General features: G+C 40.5%; 2 protein-coding genes across 5 annotated transcripts in view; both read right to left on the bottom strand.

Moving 5' to 3' along the window:
* The window catches only part of STAB1 (stabilin 1), a 58,583-nt gene extending 51,973 nt beyond the window's left edge, over nucleotides 1–6,610 (bottom strand). Inside the window, exons 1-3 of one of the 3 annotated variants that reach the window (XM_040569247.1) lie at nucleotides 6,477–6,610; nucleotides 5,252–5,387; nucleotides 87–223 (exon numbers count right to left, since the gene is read on the bottom strand). In XM_040569247.1, the coding sequence (XP_040425181.1) occupies nucleotides 87–223; nucleotides 5,252–5,332 (218 nt within the window). In that variant the 5' untranslated portion in view covers nucleotides 5,333–5,387; nucleotides 6,477–6,610. Of the gene's footprint in view, nucleotides 1–86; nucleotides 224–5,251; nucleotides 5,405–6,476 lie in introns of all 3 variants that reach the window. The other 2 variants (XM_040569248.1, XM_040569246.1) reach the window with 2 other exon arrangements.
* A 6,486-nt stretch (nucleotides 6,611–13,096) lies between these two features.
* The window catches only part of NISCH (nischarin), a 29,253-nt gene continuing 23,700 nt past the window's right edge, over nucleotides 13,097–18,649 (bottom strand). For both annotated transcript variants that reach the window (XM_040569243.1, XM_040569244.1), the window contains exons 18-21: nucleotides 17,312–17,465; nucleotides 16,623–16,751; nucleotides 15,575–15,736; nucleotides 13,097–14,483 (exon numbers count right to left, since the gene is read on the bottom strand). In XM_040569243.1, the coding sequence (XP_040425177.1) occupies nucleotides 13,855–14,483; nucleotides 15,575–15,736; nucleotides 16,623–16,751; nucleotides 17,312–17,465 (1,074 nt within the window). In that variant the 3' untranslated portion in view covers nucleotides 13,097–13,854. The remainder of the gene's footprint in view (nucleotides 14,484–15,574; nucleotides 15,737–16,622; nucleotides 16,752–17,311; nucleotides 17,466–18,649) is intronic.

The following is an 18,649-nucleotide window of genomic DNA, read 5'->3' as shown; positions in this document are numbered from 1 at the left end:
CACGTGTTCTCCTTAAGGCACATACATCACTCCTTGCATAGCAGAGGTAAACCAGATCTGCAACATGGTTAGGAAAGAGGTCTTACCTGCAGTCCCTCACTCCTAAGCCTTGCGTGGTCTTTAACCAACCTCTTGGACACAAGGTTTTAGGCGCCACAGCACAAGCAGTACATGCTGTACTCATTGTAAACATCATCTTGACATTGCATCTCATTGACTTCAGCTTAAAAAGAAAAAGTAGAATGAAAATAAGTCCATAACTAAACTGTTACCTTAGGCAGTCATCTTGCCAGCCTTTGATATCTTTATCCACACTGCACTGTTCTTTAGATTCCACGGGGGAGGACAGTGACCAGTGTGGCTGCTCGGATGTACACCACACACTCATACATGCTAAAGCACTATGTTACATTAATGCATGCTGCTCTGCCTGGATCTCAGCTACAAGGCAATAGGGCAAATCACAGCTAACTCATCTTTCCTGTTATTCACAGCAAAAATTCTAACCATTTCTAAAATAATTATAACCATGCACTGCTAATTTAAACTGATATTTTTGAAATGTGTGGTAGTGGTATGCAAGGACAAACTCTAAACCAATAACCCTTGACAGAAGACACTGAATTAAAAGGCAGCACAGCATTTCTGTTTTCCATGCTGATGATACGGTCCAGTTGTACTGGTTGTTTCTTCGCTGTTTCATGGGTTTGACAAATTTTATGTGTTGGTTCAGTCTATTTTCCAGAGACCAAGAGCTGCTCACACAAGTGCTTCTCATGGCAATTGCCTTTGAGAAGGTGCAGGGAGGGAGATTAAAAGAAGGGTGCTCTGCACTTCTCCAGCTACCTAGAGGTGGCCCTTGATGCTTTGGCCCAGGGTGGGAAGGACCCCATAAGTGCCAGCAAGAAGATCAGGTAGGAGACTTGGATAATTCATATGGCCGGTGATAAGTTCAGCACAAGTACTTCCACCTAACCAGAATAATTTCTCTTTAGGGGTTCAGACTTCCTCAAAGTGCTTTTCAATGCCTCTGTACCACCAACCCTGCTTCTCCAAATGAAATGCAACCAGAGCAGATGAGAAGTACAGCCTCAGAGAGAATAACCATCACTGTAAGCCAGCTTGTCATTGAAGCTCATGATTTTACCACAGATGGGTTTCCTTGAATCCCTAAACTCCTCAGGTCAAGCAACTGTGCAAAAAGACCATTGTTCATTTTAAAAAGAGAAAATGTTTGCTACTGATGATGACAGAGAAAAGCTGGAAGGTAGGAGCTCCGTTTGTCCCAAAAGGTCACCAACTGGAAAAGAAAACTCAACTCACTTCAACTATACCTCTTCAGGCACAGTATTTTCTAAAAATAAAAACACCAGATCGAATTTTGGGAGGAGGTCCTGATCTGGGATTTTTTTAAAGCCAATCCTGAAAAATGCTGTTAGTGCAGCAGCTGTCGTGTGCCCAGAACTCCCTGTTCTGTATTCCCATCAGTAATCTCAGCCCAGCTCTGCTTCCTCTGGACCTAAGTAAGCTCAAACACATACGTTTGCTTCAGGGCAAGGGAGGAAGTCCACAGCTTCCCATCTTATCAACAGCTCAGGAAGGCCCTGCCAGAAGATAGCCAGCAGACCCCGTCAGGAAAACCTCATGAGAGATAACCCTCCGGTCCCAGCTCTGCACGGACATCTCCCCGGAACGGTTTCCTGACTCACGCCCAAGTTTCCTCTGCCTGGAGCTGTCAAGCTTTTCCTCTCTTCCTGAATCTGCTTTCTGCAGCCATCCATGCAAAGGCACTGCCCCACGAGCAAAGTGACTCGTGTCTGTGGTGGTGCCTCACGTGGATATTCATTCCTAGTTCTGCACCAGGGGCTTTCCTTACTGCACTTTAGCATCCACTCCCTTTGGAAGGACTCCCTTGCATTATGAAAAGCTCAAAAACAGTCTGAGATTCACCAGACCCAGCTGTCCATGTCCTGCAAGCCCCAGCTTTACTGAGTTTATCCAGCAGGACAGAGATCAGCATTGCTGTTCCTTATGTTTTTACCCTACTTACACACAGTGAAGTCAAAGGAGATTTCACCTCTTTCACAGAGCAAAACTGAGAAGACAGACAATACGGATGGGTAACTGGGGAGCTACAACTGGACTGCCCTGCCTCAAAAGCCCAGCGGTGCCATTCACGGGACAGGGGAGAAGCAGATCCAACCAGTGGAATTAAGCACAAATGAGGACTCCAGATTAAAACTGGGCTTTTGAAAGGAGCCAGATGAATCCAGGCACATGTTTCTGACAGAATGGCGCATCTTGTTGGTCCCTTGCTGGTCCCATCAAATCCCAATCTTAACCTTCACTGAGACAATGCCTCAGAAAGAGAATGGGAAGATGCTCAAGGAAGAAACACAGGTGGATGTCTTCCCACAGGTTGTGGTATTAAAACTGTCAGAATTTCCCCACAAACCCTTATCAGGTGTCTGAGCCTCCCTATCTGTATAAGAAAAGACCACACAAACAGTAGAGCACAAAACATTAAATTAAAACCCTCCAATATTCTATTTCACCCTCACTTCCAGGCATCAGGAGTTGGCTGTCAGACACAGCTGGGCTGCTAAATGTGTTCTCTGCCACTGTGCTGAAGGAAAACACTGTTATTCACACATTAATCATTTTTTCTTCTCTTTCCTCCATTAATGTGGCCCCATTTCTAAACAGAGATGTACACTGGGAGAGAAGAAAGGCTGTCATTTCTTGCTGTTGGAATCTTTAATTATTTGCAGTTCGTTTTCAGGATAAAACAGAGGCCTCTAAGGCAAGATAGCTATTGTGGAATACCCCCTACCCTACCTTCCTAGGACAACGTAAAATTTAGGCAACTTCCCAGTAAGATCTTCCCCTTTTTATATGGAAATATGCTTGTGTCAGCAGCAACAGGCGGGAGGAAAGAGGAAGAAAACAGCTGTGTGGAAAATTAAAAAAAAAAAGTCCATTCTTATTTGAGTGACAGAACTGATGAAGCAGTCATTTTCTGGAGTGTTTTGCTTCTTATGAAAGCAGAAGAGAAAATCAAGGGACATAAAAAATGCAATGGTTTGGATTCTCCAACTTTGGAGTGGATGAAAGGGAGACAGAAGTTTGAGCCAGAGGTGACTCCCGGGGCACAGCCTCACAGAAAACAATGATGCACTGCTGCCTCGGGCTTATCTGTGACTGCTGTTTCTAAGTCTGGAGAAGCTGGAGAGGAAGCAGCAAGAGAGAATATCTGAGCCTGTGTTGCAGCAATATGCAATACCACCCGGTGTGCTGAGAGCTGGCAAGGTCCATTGTGGCTATGCCAGGGAAAGTGGGCGAACAGCCACTGTTCTGCTCAGATGATGTGAGCCTGGACTGTGCCATACTTTGGGTACAAAGCCACAGAAAAGGAAGCCTGGTGTTCTCAAACAGCTCCAAAAATAAAGGAGGATTTTAAAGCAGGAGACATGTAGCTGTAGCCAAAAGCAGTTAGGAACCAGGGTGCCTCTGCCCACATTGAACTCTGTCTTGCCAGGGCTGGACTGTGCTTTCTCCCTGCACTCTTTCACATGCATGTGCAGCAGACGCTGCCTTCTGCACTCAGCTGAAGCTTCTGGATTCTGCATTCCTGAGCTTCTGGATGCTGCAGTGTTTCCTTCCCTCCACTCTCTCTGATGTAAACGTCCCTTACTTTTCAGGTGCTCATATTTGTCTTATTCCATTTCAACTTATTCCATTTCAAGAGAATAAGCTGGGGGGCCTTTTTTAAGGACTAGCTTCATTCTACTCATTTTCTCCCTTTATCATTTCCTCCCAAACCATAACACAAATTCTTTTGTAAGGCAAGACTTCAGGGATGAAAGAAAAACACATGTGGACGTCAGTGTTTGGCTCCAACAATCCTGGGAGCCAGTTCTGGAAACAGTCTTTATCTAGTGATTCACCACATTTCCAGAGCTTTTGCCCTTTACATAACAAGAGCTGTATACACATGCTTGGGTCATTATAGTTATGTACCTCCTCAAGAAGTTCTCAGTGACACTTTAGTTGAACGTTCCTGGACATACTAGCACTTTGCATTTGGCCAAGGAAGACACTGTTCAGCATGAGGATGAACAGTTTGGCTCAGAGATCACATAAGACAAAAGCACTCTTCTCCTTCCCCAGCCACTTCCATTCCTGCTCCATACCACCTGGGACTGGCCTCCTCCTGGCAGAAAATCTCTCATGGTTCTCACATCTGCTGCATCTTCCCCAGTCTATACAAAATGCAGATCAAAACACAGCCTGGAGATAACATCACAAAAACCAGCTACTACAAAATCTCTTTCTCCCTTAATGCCCCCTGCAAGGCTCCTGCAAGGTAATGGAGTCTTCTTGTGGAATCACTGCACTTCCATCACAACCAAATAAAGTGGCCATCCTAAAAATCGTCAAAGACTTCATTAGACCATTGTTTTTCCTTAACTCCCACTATACATTTTCAAATGTTTCTTCTCTTTCTCCAAAAAGAGGGAACCTTTTGGGGACAGAAATCTACAAGAGGGTTATTTTTCCTAGATTAAATAAGCTGCTCCAGAGGTGATGCAAAACATTTCATGTCTCTGTGAATGGGTAATCGTTACCTAATATACTATGAATTATAGCCTACAGAAAGTAGGACGACACAACCATGGAGCCAAGACCACAGATCTACAAATGCATCCTACATTCTTCTAGATGCTAATCACAAGAACGGAGATGCTGGAATCAAAACAAAACCTTCCCACGGAAAGCAATCTGTACTCCTCGCTGGGGAGCTGCTAGGAAATGTACTTGAAAGAAATGTATTCTCCCTGTTGCAAAGCAACAATTTGATAAGATTTAAAAACTCTTTTTAGAAAACTCTCCTGGGGCACATATGGACCTGTCCTCACAGATGCCAGAGATACTGAAAATAGTGGAAGACAAAGATCCCCAATCCTATCATATCACTACCTTTGCAATCAGTGCTGATCAGAAATGCAAACTGAACCTGATCTAAAATTCAAGCAGCTGGCTCCAACCTTAATTTTAGCTTTCCAGTTCAGATGCCACACGTGTCCTTCCACGAGCAGGGAAGATATTTGGCAGTCTTAAAATTTAGTTACGGATGTTATTCTGCACTTAACTAAATGTAAACGAAAAAGTGAGGTTTTGGGATAAAATACAACCATCCAAATATGAAGAATTGTTCGATGAACATTTAAACAAAGACTCATAGACTTACCTTCTGACTCTGGCAGTCAGCTGCGGGAGTGAAGCATGCTGCTAAGAAGAAAAGCAGCAACCCAGGAGGATGCATTTTCATTCTTTTACAAGCAGAACCCTTTCCACAGACAGGGAGGTGATAGAAGCTACAATTTCTGTAAGATAAGACCGCCTACTAAGAATCAGATCCAAGACAAACCAAAGGTTAAAAGTAAACAGCGAGAAAACATTTTTGCTCTATGCTCTTTGGATGCGAAACCTTCATAAGGGGATCTACTAATTCTACTGTTACATCTGAATCAATACTACCTTTTTCTTTCTTTCTATTTTTTTTAAATACACAAGCATAACTTCTCAGTAAAAGGTTTACTCAAAACAGGAACATCTACGGATTTCCTCTTACATATCAGTTCAAAACAGAAGGAAGGAAATCCTTAGTTTTCAACTAATTGGAACAAAAAGAGGTTAACTGTATGCTTAACTGAAGGCAAATCCAAAGGGCAAACTTAAATACCATGAATTCATGAGAGGTACGTAATTTCATTTTACTGCTGATTTTAGTATGTCCAGAACATCTCTAACCAAAGGTTCGTTCAATGATTCTTATCCCTATGTATGCATGAACAAAGCAACATGAGTCATGTGCCGCACATTGGAGCAGGAATACAAGAACATCCTATTGATCAGTCAAACCCTTCAGGTAGCGTTTTGACATTTATTTGAAATATTTAGGTTACTCATCAAAACCCACATTGCATTTTGTAGGTGCTATATCAGCAGTAGCAAAATATATGATTTTCCAAATGCTCTGCTGACAGTTTGATGAATCCATGGAGCTCTCCCGTAGCACTCAGAATAGGAAAGTCCCAAAATGTGATTAAAAAAAAAAAAGTTACCTGAGTTACAGTCTGTGATTGCATTTCTCCTTTTGAACATTACAAACAACCAAGAATTGATTATTGACAGATTTTTTACATGGACTTTGTTTCCCTGTGCTGCTAACAGAACCCACTGAACAGAGCAGTCTAAGAATTGCTTCTATTTGTAGCAATTCCTACTGAGCAATAAGGTATCTTTTCATTTTGGAGCCATTAATAGTACAGGAAGGTGCATAATGAAACTAGGATAGGAAGCTACTCTTGCATTTAGATAAATAATTGAGAGCATAAGTATTTTTTGTCCCTTGCATAAACACACACATGCGCATGTTAATATATAAAATATGTAAGAACCGCTGTACTTACTAGCGCTGTAAATTGTGCTTTACCTCTTCCTCCATCCTACAGAGCAGCCAGCATGATGAACAGCAAGCACAATTATATATCCTGCACGAACAGGAAGCAGATAAGGCACACAACCATCCAGTGCAACCCATGTGAGAAGTACCAGCCCACAGCTCAACCTGCCAGCTCAGCCCGTTTGTCCCATTAGGGGACCAACAGACAGCCACTCTGGTCAAGGCCAGCAGGTTTGTGCAGCCACAGAAACCATTTGGTACCCCACAGATCTGTGAAAGGAAGCAGAGGCCTCATAACTCACACCAGTTCTGCTGGGGTAGGAAAGTCACAAATGGGCAGTCAGAACATTCTCACAGAGGGGGACATTAGTGTGGAAGCTGCACAGTACTTTATGTATTTACAGTCCTGGTACTAGAGTGGCCTTGTAAACTAAGAATGAGACGGGTCCCCTGCTCCATGCTACCTGTTAGGTATATACAGCTGAAACAGGCAGCCTAGAAGGAAGTTGAGTGCTCATTGATGGTCTTCCAAGAGCTGACAACGACATATGGGTTAAGTTGCAAGTACCGGGCATCCATAGATAGATGAGATTTTAAGGTGAAAATAGCTTACCCTGAAGAACCTGCAGAGGCATGGGCTTCTTTTTCTGAAACTTCAGCCTGTTTTCTAAACGTGTGTTTTCCAAAGGGCTCCACAAATAAAATGTTACAGGGCTGAAAGGACACAGCCGCCTTCTGAGGCTTTCCACTGCTGTTTGTCACCACTGCATCTGGCCTAATGCAAGGAAAACAAAAGGAAAGGAAGGGAAAAAAAAGGCTTGGTGAAATTCCTGTCTGAATTAAATAAGTCAGATTCGCAATAACATCTAAAGGCTCACAATCAGCTTCCTTTATCTGACCATATTTTTATATAGCCATTTATTTAAAGACAACAGAAATATACAGGCTACAGTTGTGAACACTGAGTAGTGCCATTATACAGTAGGTGGGCATAACATGAAAAATCAAAAGCTCATGTGTCACCAGATCAAGTGATCATGCTTTCCTGATCAAGTGGCATAGCCAGTGTGTTCCAGGCATTGTGTATGAATTGCTCTGATCATTGCTGCTGGATCTGCAACACCAAAGCCTGCATCAACTGCATGATTCTGGGAATTAGTGTAGGAAGGTGAGGCACCAACCATCTCCAAATGAACGGGTGGCCCAGAGTTGTTACCAATCACAGTGGAATGATGCCAATATGCTTGTGGTGGCAGTCCAGTTGGCGGAATCACCAGCGATGGCAACAATGGCATAGAAACAGGAAGGGGAACATTGTTAGGCAGAAGAAATGAGTAATGGTGATACAATTAATCTGTTCCTTTTCTCTTCTGGGAAATAGATTTGTCCTGGGCAGATGGATGGATGGATTTTCTCACAGATGATGTATCAATAAAAAGCTTATGCCTTAGAAGCAAAATGCATGCATCAATTCTTTGATTTCACTGTTTTATCCAACACCGTTTACAATTGTCAGTAAATAAAAGGCTGTTCACTCATTAATTTCTATGTAAGAACAGCTAGAGGAATGAAATGCATAAGCGTCTGCACAAAGCATTTTAATCAGCTCACAAAAAGTCCCACAAAGCAAAGCTGGCAAGCAGAGATCCTTTTTTTTTTTTTTTTTTTTTTTCAACATCAGAAGCAAATATATCAGAAAAATACTAGATGTTAAGAAGAACTAACATGAAAGATATCCTGAGATCTGTCAGAGAGCTCAAGAGCTGATGCTTCTAATCTGTCCAGAATTTACAGGGGAAATACCCAGTACTGCATTAAGAATGAAGCCACAGGATTTGCTATGTCACTGACAATTAAAGGAATTTGTGAGACAGCCAACTGTAAAAAAAAAGGGAAAATTTGTGTACAAGACTTGTAAGGATCTCATGACACAGCACACAAAGAACAGCCCTGTTGCAGGCAGGGTAGCAGAGCCTCATTCATGGCCTGCTCAATGTTTGATTGAGAAAAGGATTGTGCATTTAAAAGGTACAGTATGAGCTGTCAATTGCCTGCATTTGCATTCATCTGTGAGGTTTAGCATGCGAGCATTTGTTTGTTTTGGAAAGCATGGAGGATGACTTACCAGCCAACTGTCTCCTGCTCAGGCTGCACAGAAAGGCTGGCTAGCAGTTGAAGTCATAAATCTGGGGCTCAGAAGCATCGCATTCAACTTCTGGCCCTGACACAGATGACTCCTATAAACTACTAACAATCTACATTGGCCTGACTCACACGGATCAGCAGCAGCTTGTTGGCAAGTAATAGTGCTCAGGATTTTTTCCTCACTCATCCTTTTTGTTTTATGAGTTTATGAAACTTTGAGTTTTATGAGTTTATGAAAGGTTGAATCTTCTGAACCAGCTTGTCTAGACCATGACACATGCTTCTTCCATGACCACATTAACATTCAAAATTGAAAAACTCTGCTACTCAATCTATTCCAGGGGAAAAAAATCCTGTGCCTGGCTAAAGGCAAAGGATACATACACGAACTTCCAGCCTCCCATGACAGTCACGCTGTATTTTAAAATGCTCAGTCACCAGCCCTCTGCTGTGAAGCGTGTGCAGCCCCGGCTAGCTTGGGCAATTTCCTGCTATTGAAATCTTCTGTATAAGCAATCTTTACTGAAACTACAGAACCAAGACAAATGATTTACCATCCAGTCTACCATACCACATAGCTTCTGTGTGGACTGACTATTTGGTTACTTCAGCAGAGAGAAATGAACTCGTTCCAGTCTTCTGGGAAAGCTAGGAAGGAGCATAAAGTCTCTTCACTCTGAATCACAAGCGTCTGAGAAGCTGCGAGCCTTCAAAGGTACTGGTAAGGGATTAAACAGCCCAAGCCACGAGTGCCTGTGTGTAAGAACAGGGCCAGCTGTGCCGTACTTACTGGGCACACCCCTAAGACTGCTGGTGCAGAGACTAGAACACAGTCCCGCGATTTTGTTTTTTTCTCTTGGCAAGTTGGAAGGAACAGGAATTTTAAAGTTTGCTGATAAAAGCGAAAAAACAGAAAGGTCATACAGCAAGTAGGAGACTGTTTACCTCTCCCTCTCACACACACACTCACGCGATGGCCCATTCCAAGCAGACAGGTAGAGCTGCGTGAGCACAGCGTTGCCTTGTGATTCAGGAAGAAATTATCACAGCTGCTCACATCCTGTTAGTGCAAAGCCTGGAAGGGTAGTGGCACAAATGTCAGAACATAAATGCTGTAAGTCCTGCCCTACTCACTGCTGTTGACTCCGAGTGCTTTTACACATGCTCCTGCAGGGAAAGCCTGCTAAATATTCCCATCACTCTGTTTTACTTTTATACCTTTCCCATCTATTAAGCAGTGTCCTAGGATTTTGCTGGGAGATTCAGGTTCTAAACTCCCCACAGATATTTCAATATGAATTAGATGCCACAGTTCAGTAACAAAATGTGCTTAAAATTGCTGTGGAAAATTGGGGGTATGAAACTCATTACACCAAGAAGGTGCTGAGGAAGTACAGAGGCCAACACTGAAAAACAACCTCAATAGATCTCTAAGGAGCAATAATATCCAGAGATGGTAAGCTAGCCATAAGGTTGTATTATTTCAGACATTAAAAAAACTCTGAGAGGGGATAAGGAAAATTTGTCCTTGGGACAAGTGACTAGTGAATTGCGACCTGTCATCTCAGGAGACAAGGGGCAGTGAGGAGAAAGAAAAATTAAGAAATATCAGGTTAGGATTAACAAGATTTTGAAGAAGTCCTGAAGGATTTATTCTGTCGAAAACAATCTCTTGAACTTCCATTGATTTGCATGGCATTAAAGTGACTAATGGTTTTTAAAAACTTTGTAAATAGTTTCTTGAGCACTCTCTGGGATCTTTAAGGCAAGCAGCAGAGAGAAGTAAGCTTGGCTTTTGGAATCTTGAGGGATAAAAGTCACACTGTAGTATCAGCACCCTCCTGTTAACCAGAACGAACTGCTGTTTTATCACACTGATATCACCCACCCTAAAAGCTACTTTTTTTCAGTTGGAAGTACTGCTTTGGTTTTGTCACGAACCAGAGGTAAATCATTATGCAGTGGTTTAGCTTTGGTTTTCAGTACAAACCTTAGCAAACAGTTGGCTAAAACTTTCACCAAACATGTTATAGGCCCTTTTTATCCCTCATACGTAATAGTACATGAAGGTTAAGCAGCAGCACCACAGAAAATATGCTGCCTTTTGGGTCATGCTGATGTGAGCAGGCGCTGTTTGAACAGCTCAGCCTCTGAGCTAGTTCTCCTTGTCCCCTATGAGAGACTTCTAAAGTCTGGACTCATGAGGTCCTGGTGCCCAGCTTACCTGGCACTAGGCATTTCTTTAGGCATCTGTTGAGGTCTTTTTCAGAGCTGGCCACAGACATTCCTCAGCACCTTCCTGGTGTTTCACATCCTCCCTTTTTCCACAGCCAGTTTTAGCTCACCAAGTTACTAAACGCCCCTCCATTATCAGGTAGACAGCAGGAAACAGAAGTTTGTAGTCTGTCTGCTCTAAACCACAACTTCATGCTTTTCCTCCTGTTGCCACTTCTCCTAAGATTGCGTATGTTTGAAGATTAATACCATAGAAGTAAACTTTTGAATCAGATGTATGCAAGCTAGAAGTGGCATTGTGTTACTCCTTTTTTAATTAAAAATTATCAAAGTTGTCAAGACCAGGAAAACAAATTAAATGGGCTGATGTAAATACATCACCATTTAGTACATCTGCAGCCAACAGATTGCAGGGCTGTAAAAACAGCATGGGAATGGACATGGAGCAGACAGGATGCAGGTCAGGCTGTCATTTCACCTTACAAAGCAAGCATGGCTGAGCTCAGGTCACCACCTCATTCACCCTCCTTCCTAGTGAGATTCATGTACATTTTTTCAATTGTAATACATGGAAAATTTTAAAACCTTTGACCGGATCCTCAGCAGATGACACCGAGCACAAATGTATGGGTCTTCCCTAGGGTTATGTACACCTACATCAGTTGGAAAGCCAGACTATGAAAGACTAAGATCATTTAGGACATATTTTCTTGAAAAAAGATCTTCCCACCTGCTTATGCATGCATCCAGTCCCAACTTCAGCAACTTCGATACTGCCTTAACACTGAACAGTTTGAAGCTGTAACAGATTTGAGGGCAACCTAAAGAGAAATGAGCATGCAGGGCTTCATAGCACTCTTGGAAATGGAGAGGAAGAAATCAAAGCTGTTCTATGTGACCAAAACCGCTTACAAAGCTTCTTCAGTCTGCAGAACATTCTGTACGAGCTAATTGTGGAAAACAAAAAATGACACAATCAGCTAATTTATAGAATCCAAGATGAAGGACTGCATTTTCAAGAAAAACTCAAATAGTGCCATTTGTTTCTAAAAGTGGGGATTTAATTAAAATATAACAGACAAAGATGAGAGACTGGTGCCAAGGGACAACAGTGAACAGTTTTTCAGCTGAACATTGAACTTTAACGATCAGAAGTGTGCATGCACAAAGCACCATAACTCCATCAGGTTTTAACATGGGCCAAAGAACAGGGGAGCAAATATCTGAATTACTACAACAGAAGAGTGGTTTTTTTTTTTAAATATATATATAAACACAGAAATGAACCGGAGCTAGTGTCAGTGAAGCCAGTTTGCACCTACTTTGTCTAGACCATGCTTCACTTGGCAGAATATAAAAGATAATGGAAAAAAATGCCCTGAAAATAAACAATTCTCATCACACCATAGGTGAGATACTAAATATAAGAATCAGGAAATACTGTATTATATAACTAAAAAACTACTGAACATTTCATTCATCTTAATATGATTAGTGCTTACCATACTTAAAGGGGAATTGTACCCATTTTCTGGATTATATCTGACACAAATGGAAATATTTTAACAGCTTAAAGGAGGTCTTGTTACCTGAAATCTCAAGAATATTTTTGTTTTAAGCTTAAATGCCATGAGGCAGAAAAAACTTGCCATTCCTGGAGATGCTCAAGACTTGTTTGGAACAAGACCTCAATGTGTTTGAACTCAGCCCTGTTCTGGGCATGACAGTTAGGTATCTCCCAACCTAAGTTTCTTTACATTTTTTACAGGAACATCAGTTTTAAGCAGCATCAGCTGGCCATGTATATCAAAACCATCCTTCCCTTCTCAACCCCCGCAGAAGTAGAACAGTTACTCAAAGTCTCAGAGTTAGTCTTCACAATAGTGAGCAGTTTAGTGTTTTTTTTTTTTTTCCTTCATAGGAGGCTAGAACTTGCTGGGCACAATAGTATCTGAAGTTACAGAAGACAATTTGGAAAGCAAATTCCTACTGTCTGATGGAGCAGCAAAAAGACTTGAAGTAAACCCTCTCTAAACTGTGTTTAAAAGCTGCAGACCCTCAGTTTCTACAACTCAGCTTTATTTCTGGACCAGCATGTATTTGCTATACTAAATTATTTTCTTCTTTATTCTTCCTGCGTATTTCATGCTTTACAATATACTCTAGGAACAAAGTGTGCCACTGAACTACCATATAGTATTCTGCAAACACAAAAGGAATACTTGAATAAAGACAAGCCCAAGAGAAAACTGTCAAATTACACTTTATTTGTATTGACAAAATAGGCAAAAGACTTGGTGTTCAGAGATAAATTAATTATTTGCTGACAAAACAGTTTTATAGCCATGTTGTGTATTTCCGTTTTCAAGACTACACTGAACAGACTTTTCTGAATAGACTTTTACAGGCAATTCTTTTCCCTAGGCTAAGAAAAAAGAATGCTCAAACTAATCTCATGTGAAAGTGTCACCTGCTTGTCACTCAAATTTTACTGTTAAGTTCACAATTGGCAGCAAATAATTATATTTGGCCTCAGAAAGGAAAAAAATATGTAAAACTAAGGTCATTAAATAATAAGCATTAGCAGCATACCCAAAATACATCTTGTACAAAGAACATTGCACTTGAACTTACACAAGCATTTACCATTATTTACACATTAGAATTTGTATAGAACATCAAGATTGATATATACAGAAAAACAGCAGAAACCTTAACAGCCCTAGAAGACAGCATATCTAGTGTTGACTCCTTATTTTTTCCATACAGTTTCCCAGGATGTCTCATGAGTTTTTTTCACTATATACTGTTGCATAAAAAATACTTTACAAAAAGTTCAATCCCTAGCTAACACTTCAGAATATTTGTATGGACTATTAAACGTTCACTGCACTAGGGAGCAAGGGAGTCCAGTTCAGCTCCTTAATAAAAATACAGAATTTGACAGGCTCTATTTAAATGCTGTGCTTTATAATAGACACTGAAATCACTTAGCTGTGCAGTAATTACCCAGTGAGTTCCAAAGGCAGTTCCCTACCACACAGTATCTCCCACTGTCTTGCAAGCAATGAAATTAACTTCTCTCGGCTTTCTGCACTTGGGATAAAGATGTACCACTGGATCTCTCTGCTCCTGCTGCCTTCTTGTTTAACATTTCCCTTTGGGGCATTATCAGTGTCTCCAAAGTGATCCAGTGTTAAGTTCTGCATCAGATCCTGATTCTGAACATCGTCAAACACAAAAGTAAGGGCCTGCGGATATGTCTGATAACCCATAAGGACTCTATCTAAATCCCGGATTCGTCTTCCATCTGCAAGCTGATACTTATCTCTCTTTGGTGGTTCCTTAGCAAATTCAGGTAGTGGGTAACTGATGTAATCTTCATCAAAGAGAAACAAATCAGAGCTGGTTAGTATAAGTGTTTTAGGTTGAAGCGAACTAGTGTTTTGGGCAGATCCTTCAACATGATTTACTTGAAATGCCAACACATACAGAAGGATGTTGAGGGACTGAAGATTAGTCAAATCATCCATCTTCTCTGCCACTAGAAAAGCAAGGTCCCCAATCTCCTCTTCATTGGGATAAATAAATTTTACTCTGCTTGAGTGAATCAGTTCATAATTCTCCATTTTTCCTACAAGAACAAGTATACACTGTTATACTTCCACTTAAGTACTATAAAATACTTTCTTAAATGCATGAGGATAAGCAACAATATTGGATAGTTGGCTGTATCTGGAAAAATTAAAGTTAACATTTATGCATGTATGGTTTTACTTCACAATACTGGAATAATTTTTATTTGGATTGCAGATATCTACTGAAGTCTCTTGCATTAACCTACCTATATTTCTGCAACTTTCTCACAACTAGTTCAGGCTGATAGCAAAAGAGGCAGAAGGAAACAGCTGAATTCTCGTATCAGACTACCCACCTTCTTACCAGCTGATTTCCTCTGCTTCCTCCTTCCCACTCCCTAGTTCTGAACTGACTGAAAGCATCATCAGATCACTGAACACAAGCTTCCTACATCTTTCAAGCAGACAAAGGACAGAAAATAAAAACAACAAAAAATAAAACTTCTACATGAATTGCTTTTATACCCCTTCCATTGCTTATATACACCTGATGGATGAGCACATTCCTCTCCTTCAGTGTTAGGTTCTGGAATGACAGGAGGCAATACTGCAGACTCTTACTCCCTGTAAGTACTTAAATAGAAAACAGCAAAACCTGAAGGAAGCCTATCTGCTTTTTTCCACGTAAATCAACTGGTCTAAGAAAAGGTCTGACTACTCTCACCAGACCTTGCACTTTCTGGGCTTACACACCTTCTCCTTAGAGCAGTTACACTAATAATCATTCTTCAAGAAAACGTCCTTTTATTTTGTAAATAAAACATTCAGAATTCTAAGCACAAATGTTTAACCTGACATTGGAACTGAACTTAATGTGCCTCAAAAAGGTCTAGTTTTCACTTCACTGTGTTCTCTCAGAATGACAGGATTCCTTCTTCTGACCAAGCAAGGAAATCCATAACTTTTAGACTTTATTATATTCACTGTCCTTTGGTGACAGACTCACAAGTCTTTCTAGGTTGAAACTTGCAGTGGGAGCTAAACAAAAAATAGGAAATGCAGTTTCTGCTGTATCAAAGAAGTAGTTTAGCTGATGCTCTTAGTACCAAGCCTAAATAGCTCCAGCCATGTAGAAAAGACCACTTACCAGTGTTTTTACTCCCAAATTCAGAGTAGAAGTCTTTATCTATTGGCTCTGGTGAAGGTGTGCGTGCAAGCAATGACAGAACTGCCATAAGCTGCTGCATGAAAGCATGAGTGTTGTAACTGTCTCTTGTCAGGCAAGTGACAATATGATCTGCAGAGTGTCCTGAATAGAATACAGAAAATAAACCATTCACACATCTGTACATGGCATTACCATAACTTAACAAACACGCAACTGTCACCAAAATAATTTCTTGCAAGCATTATTTCTCCCAAAAACATGCATCATTATTCAGAAAACCTTAAAATCCATGGGAAAGTATAATACAATTCTTACAAACCCCTCAAAAATACAGAATATAATTTCTCCTGATTTAAAATGATGCACACAATTAAACTCTTTGACTATTTTACAATTTATCTTACAGAAAAATTGCCCTCAGCTTTCTTCGTATACTACCTACATGTAAGCTTACTTTACATCATTTTCAATAATTTTTCCCCATCAAGGTCACAAGACAATTAGAAAGACACTTCAGAACACAGAAACATATGGCTCACAGGTAGTGGTACACTACGACAATGTAATACAACCTCGAAACTTTACCTATGTTACTTCAACTAAATTTTAAGTTGACATTCTCATCTTACGGAAACTAAAGTCTCCTTTTCCATCCACAAAGTCAACCATCAACTAACTACATATTTTGCAACGTGGACAGAACCTTGATCTTACACTTCATTGCAAGCCAAAGCCTCAGAACAACAAGAAAGTCTTTAGAATTCCTTTCCGATCTGTCATCAAGACAGAAGAATTTTTAAAAGCACTTGTGGGACCAATTCATTGACATTACAAGCTTCCTAGATACCTCAATTACAAGATGTTGCAAGCCAACTCATACAGCACCATCAGCATTACATTAACTCCTCTTAAGAAAAAGCAGCAAAAAAAACATTTTCAGCTCCCTAATCAAGAGAAGAATCCATCTGAAGTAAGACTAAAGAGATGACATTGACCTGGAAAAACTTCAAGCATAAGATGTACTCACCAGTAATTCTGAAGTATTGGTCAAACAGGCCAACATTTACTGACTGCAGATCATTAAGTTTTAACACAAAGCAACAAGAGAGGTGGAAAGAGTTATTTTCGCAATCTGAGTGTTCTTCATTCCAAAAATCTGTTGAAGATATGATAACGTCAAAAGAAAAAGAATGATGATACTCCTTTCCATAAGTGCAATTTCTATATCCAGAAAATGTATCACACAAAGAATGAAATCAGGAAGAAGGCAGGAATACCGGTTGATTTCTCAAGCACCATATCTCCTTGTTAACATTATTTCTTGAAGAATTGCATCGCAGATTTAGACCAGCAGATAAGTTTACGAATCACTCATATGAACTGAATGCACACTGAGTTTCATTCTCTTCACTTACCATTCTGCTCTCTTAAAAGGCCTTTACCTACCCAGGTGATGCTGAGGATTATCAAACAACATCAGAGGGAAGCATGGACACGATGGCACATAAAAGGGTTTATCTGACAAGCAGCCATGACTCAAGAACCCAAACCTGCAGCTTTGAAGATAAAATCCCCATGCAAGCACTTTGCACAGGGCAGATTGTGCCACCCTTCCTCAACCAGGATGATCAGCCAAAACTGGCAGTTAAACTCAAGACAAACAGATGGGGATTAAGCTCAACCTTACCAGAGGATCAAAATTAATAGGTCTCTTACCTAACTGATGCTCATCCGCATGAACGAAAGAATCGTCCAACAGAAAGTAAATAGCTTTTGTTGAGAGAAGCACACAAGCCATCACTTCCACATTGGGAGTTTTGTAAAACAGAACTGAAGACCACATGAGATGCCTCAGCTCTTCATTTTCCACCTAAGATGTAAATTGTATTTCACAAATCACTTGCACATTTTGACCTTTCAGACAGCTTTATCATCTCAGAGGCAGCTTTAGATTACTAGTAAAAGTTTCAAAACTTTTGAAGCATCTGAATGTGCTATAGTGAGAGCAGAAGTTTACCTCTAGCTGCTACAACACATCTACACATCTACAATAGCTGTCTACTGAAAATGCCTTGGTTTTGTGTAAGAGAAAATTATTTTTCTGTCATGGTCTAATTATTCCCCATTTCCTGACAAAGAAAAGAAACAACTAGTGCACAAGATGCTTTCTAAAACAAACAGAAGACAATTTTATCAACAGATAAGCAGTGCCTCCCACACCTCAGGCCTATCAAGCCTTCACAATGCAACTCTGAGTTTGGATTTAAAGATCCTTAAGAAAGGATAGAAGCGATGGAAACACAGCTCATCACTACAGCTGCTGTTCCAGCCAGGCATCTTTCCAGCTTCTAGCCTGATGAGTGCTGTGAGCTCTCAAATGAATCACCTGCTTTTTTTTTTTATCAACTTCTCCCAGTGCAAAGAAAAGTACAACTTACAAATTGTGCTTACTTTAGAATACTTAAAAAAGAAAAACGGTAATAAGAAAAGCTTAGTAAGAAATAGATGCTTTTAAAATGACATTTTTACTAGAAACGCAGTGATTTATCACTTCAAATGCCACCTCATTAATTTAAGTTAGAACTGTACTTTTAAACTTAATGTTCCCCACAGCCAATAAACCTAATTTCTGAATTACAGGTTTATCTGCTCATGTTTTTGGAGTCCCTAGAGCCATGCACATGCTGTGTTGTATTCATGAACCTAAATTACCCAAAAAGTCAGGACACAGTGTAGCTAGGTACCAACACAAGAGGTAATTCCACTCTGTTGATTCTCTCATTTTATTATTTTAAAAGAAAAATAGGAACATTCTTGGAATAGTCATTTTCAAGACACACTAGTGTACTTTCTGGCTCTGCATCAAGGATCCTGAAGGCAAAATATGCCTGCCAGGACCACAATCAGTGCAGCAGGGGCCTCAAAAGCCAGTTGCACAAACAGGTTTTTGACCAAAATGTTTCCAGGTTTGCTTCAGCTTAGCTTTTCAAGTTTGATGAGGAAAGGTTTTTCACTTTTTTTTTTTAAATATCATCTAATACTGAAAGGTCAGTC

This window comes from Cygnus olor, chromosome 10 (genome assembly GCF_009769625.2).
Source record: "Cygnus olor isolate bCygOlo1 chromosome 10, bCygOlo1.pri.v2, whole genome shotgun sequence".
NCBI classification, from domain to species: Eukaryota; Metazoa; Chordata; class Aves; order Anseriformes; family Anatidae; genus Cygnus; species Cygnus olor.
Note: the sequence above shows the minus strand (reverse complement) of the source record. Positions and strands in the feature narration are given on the sequence as shown.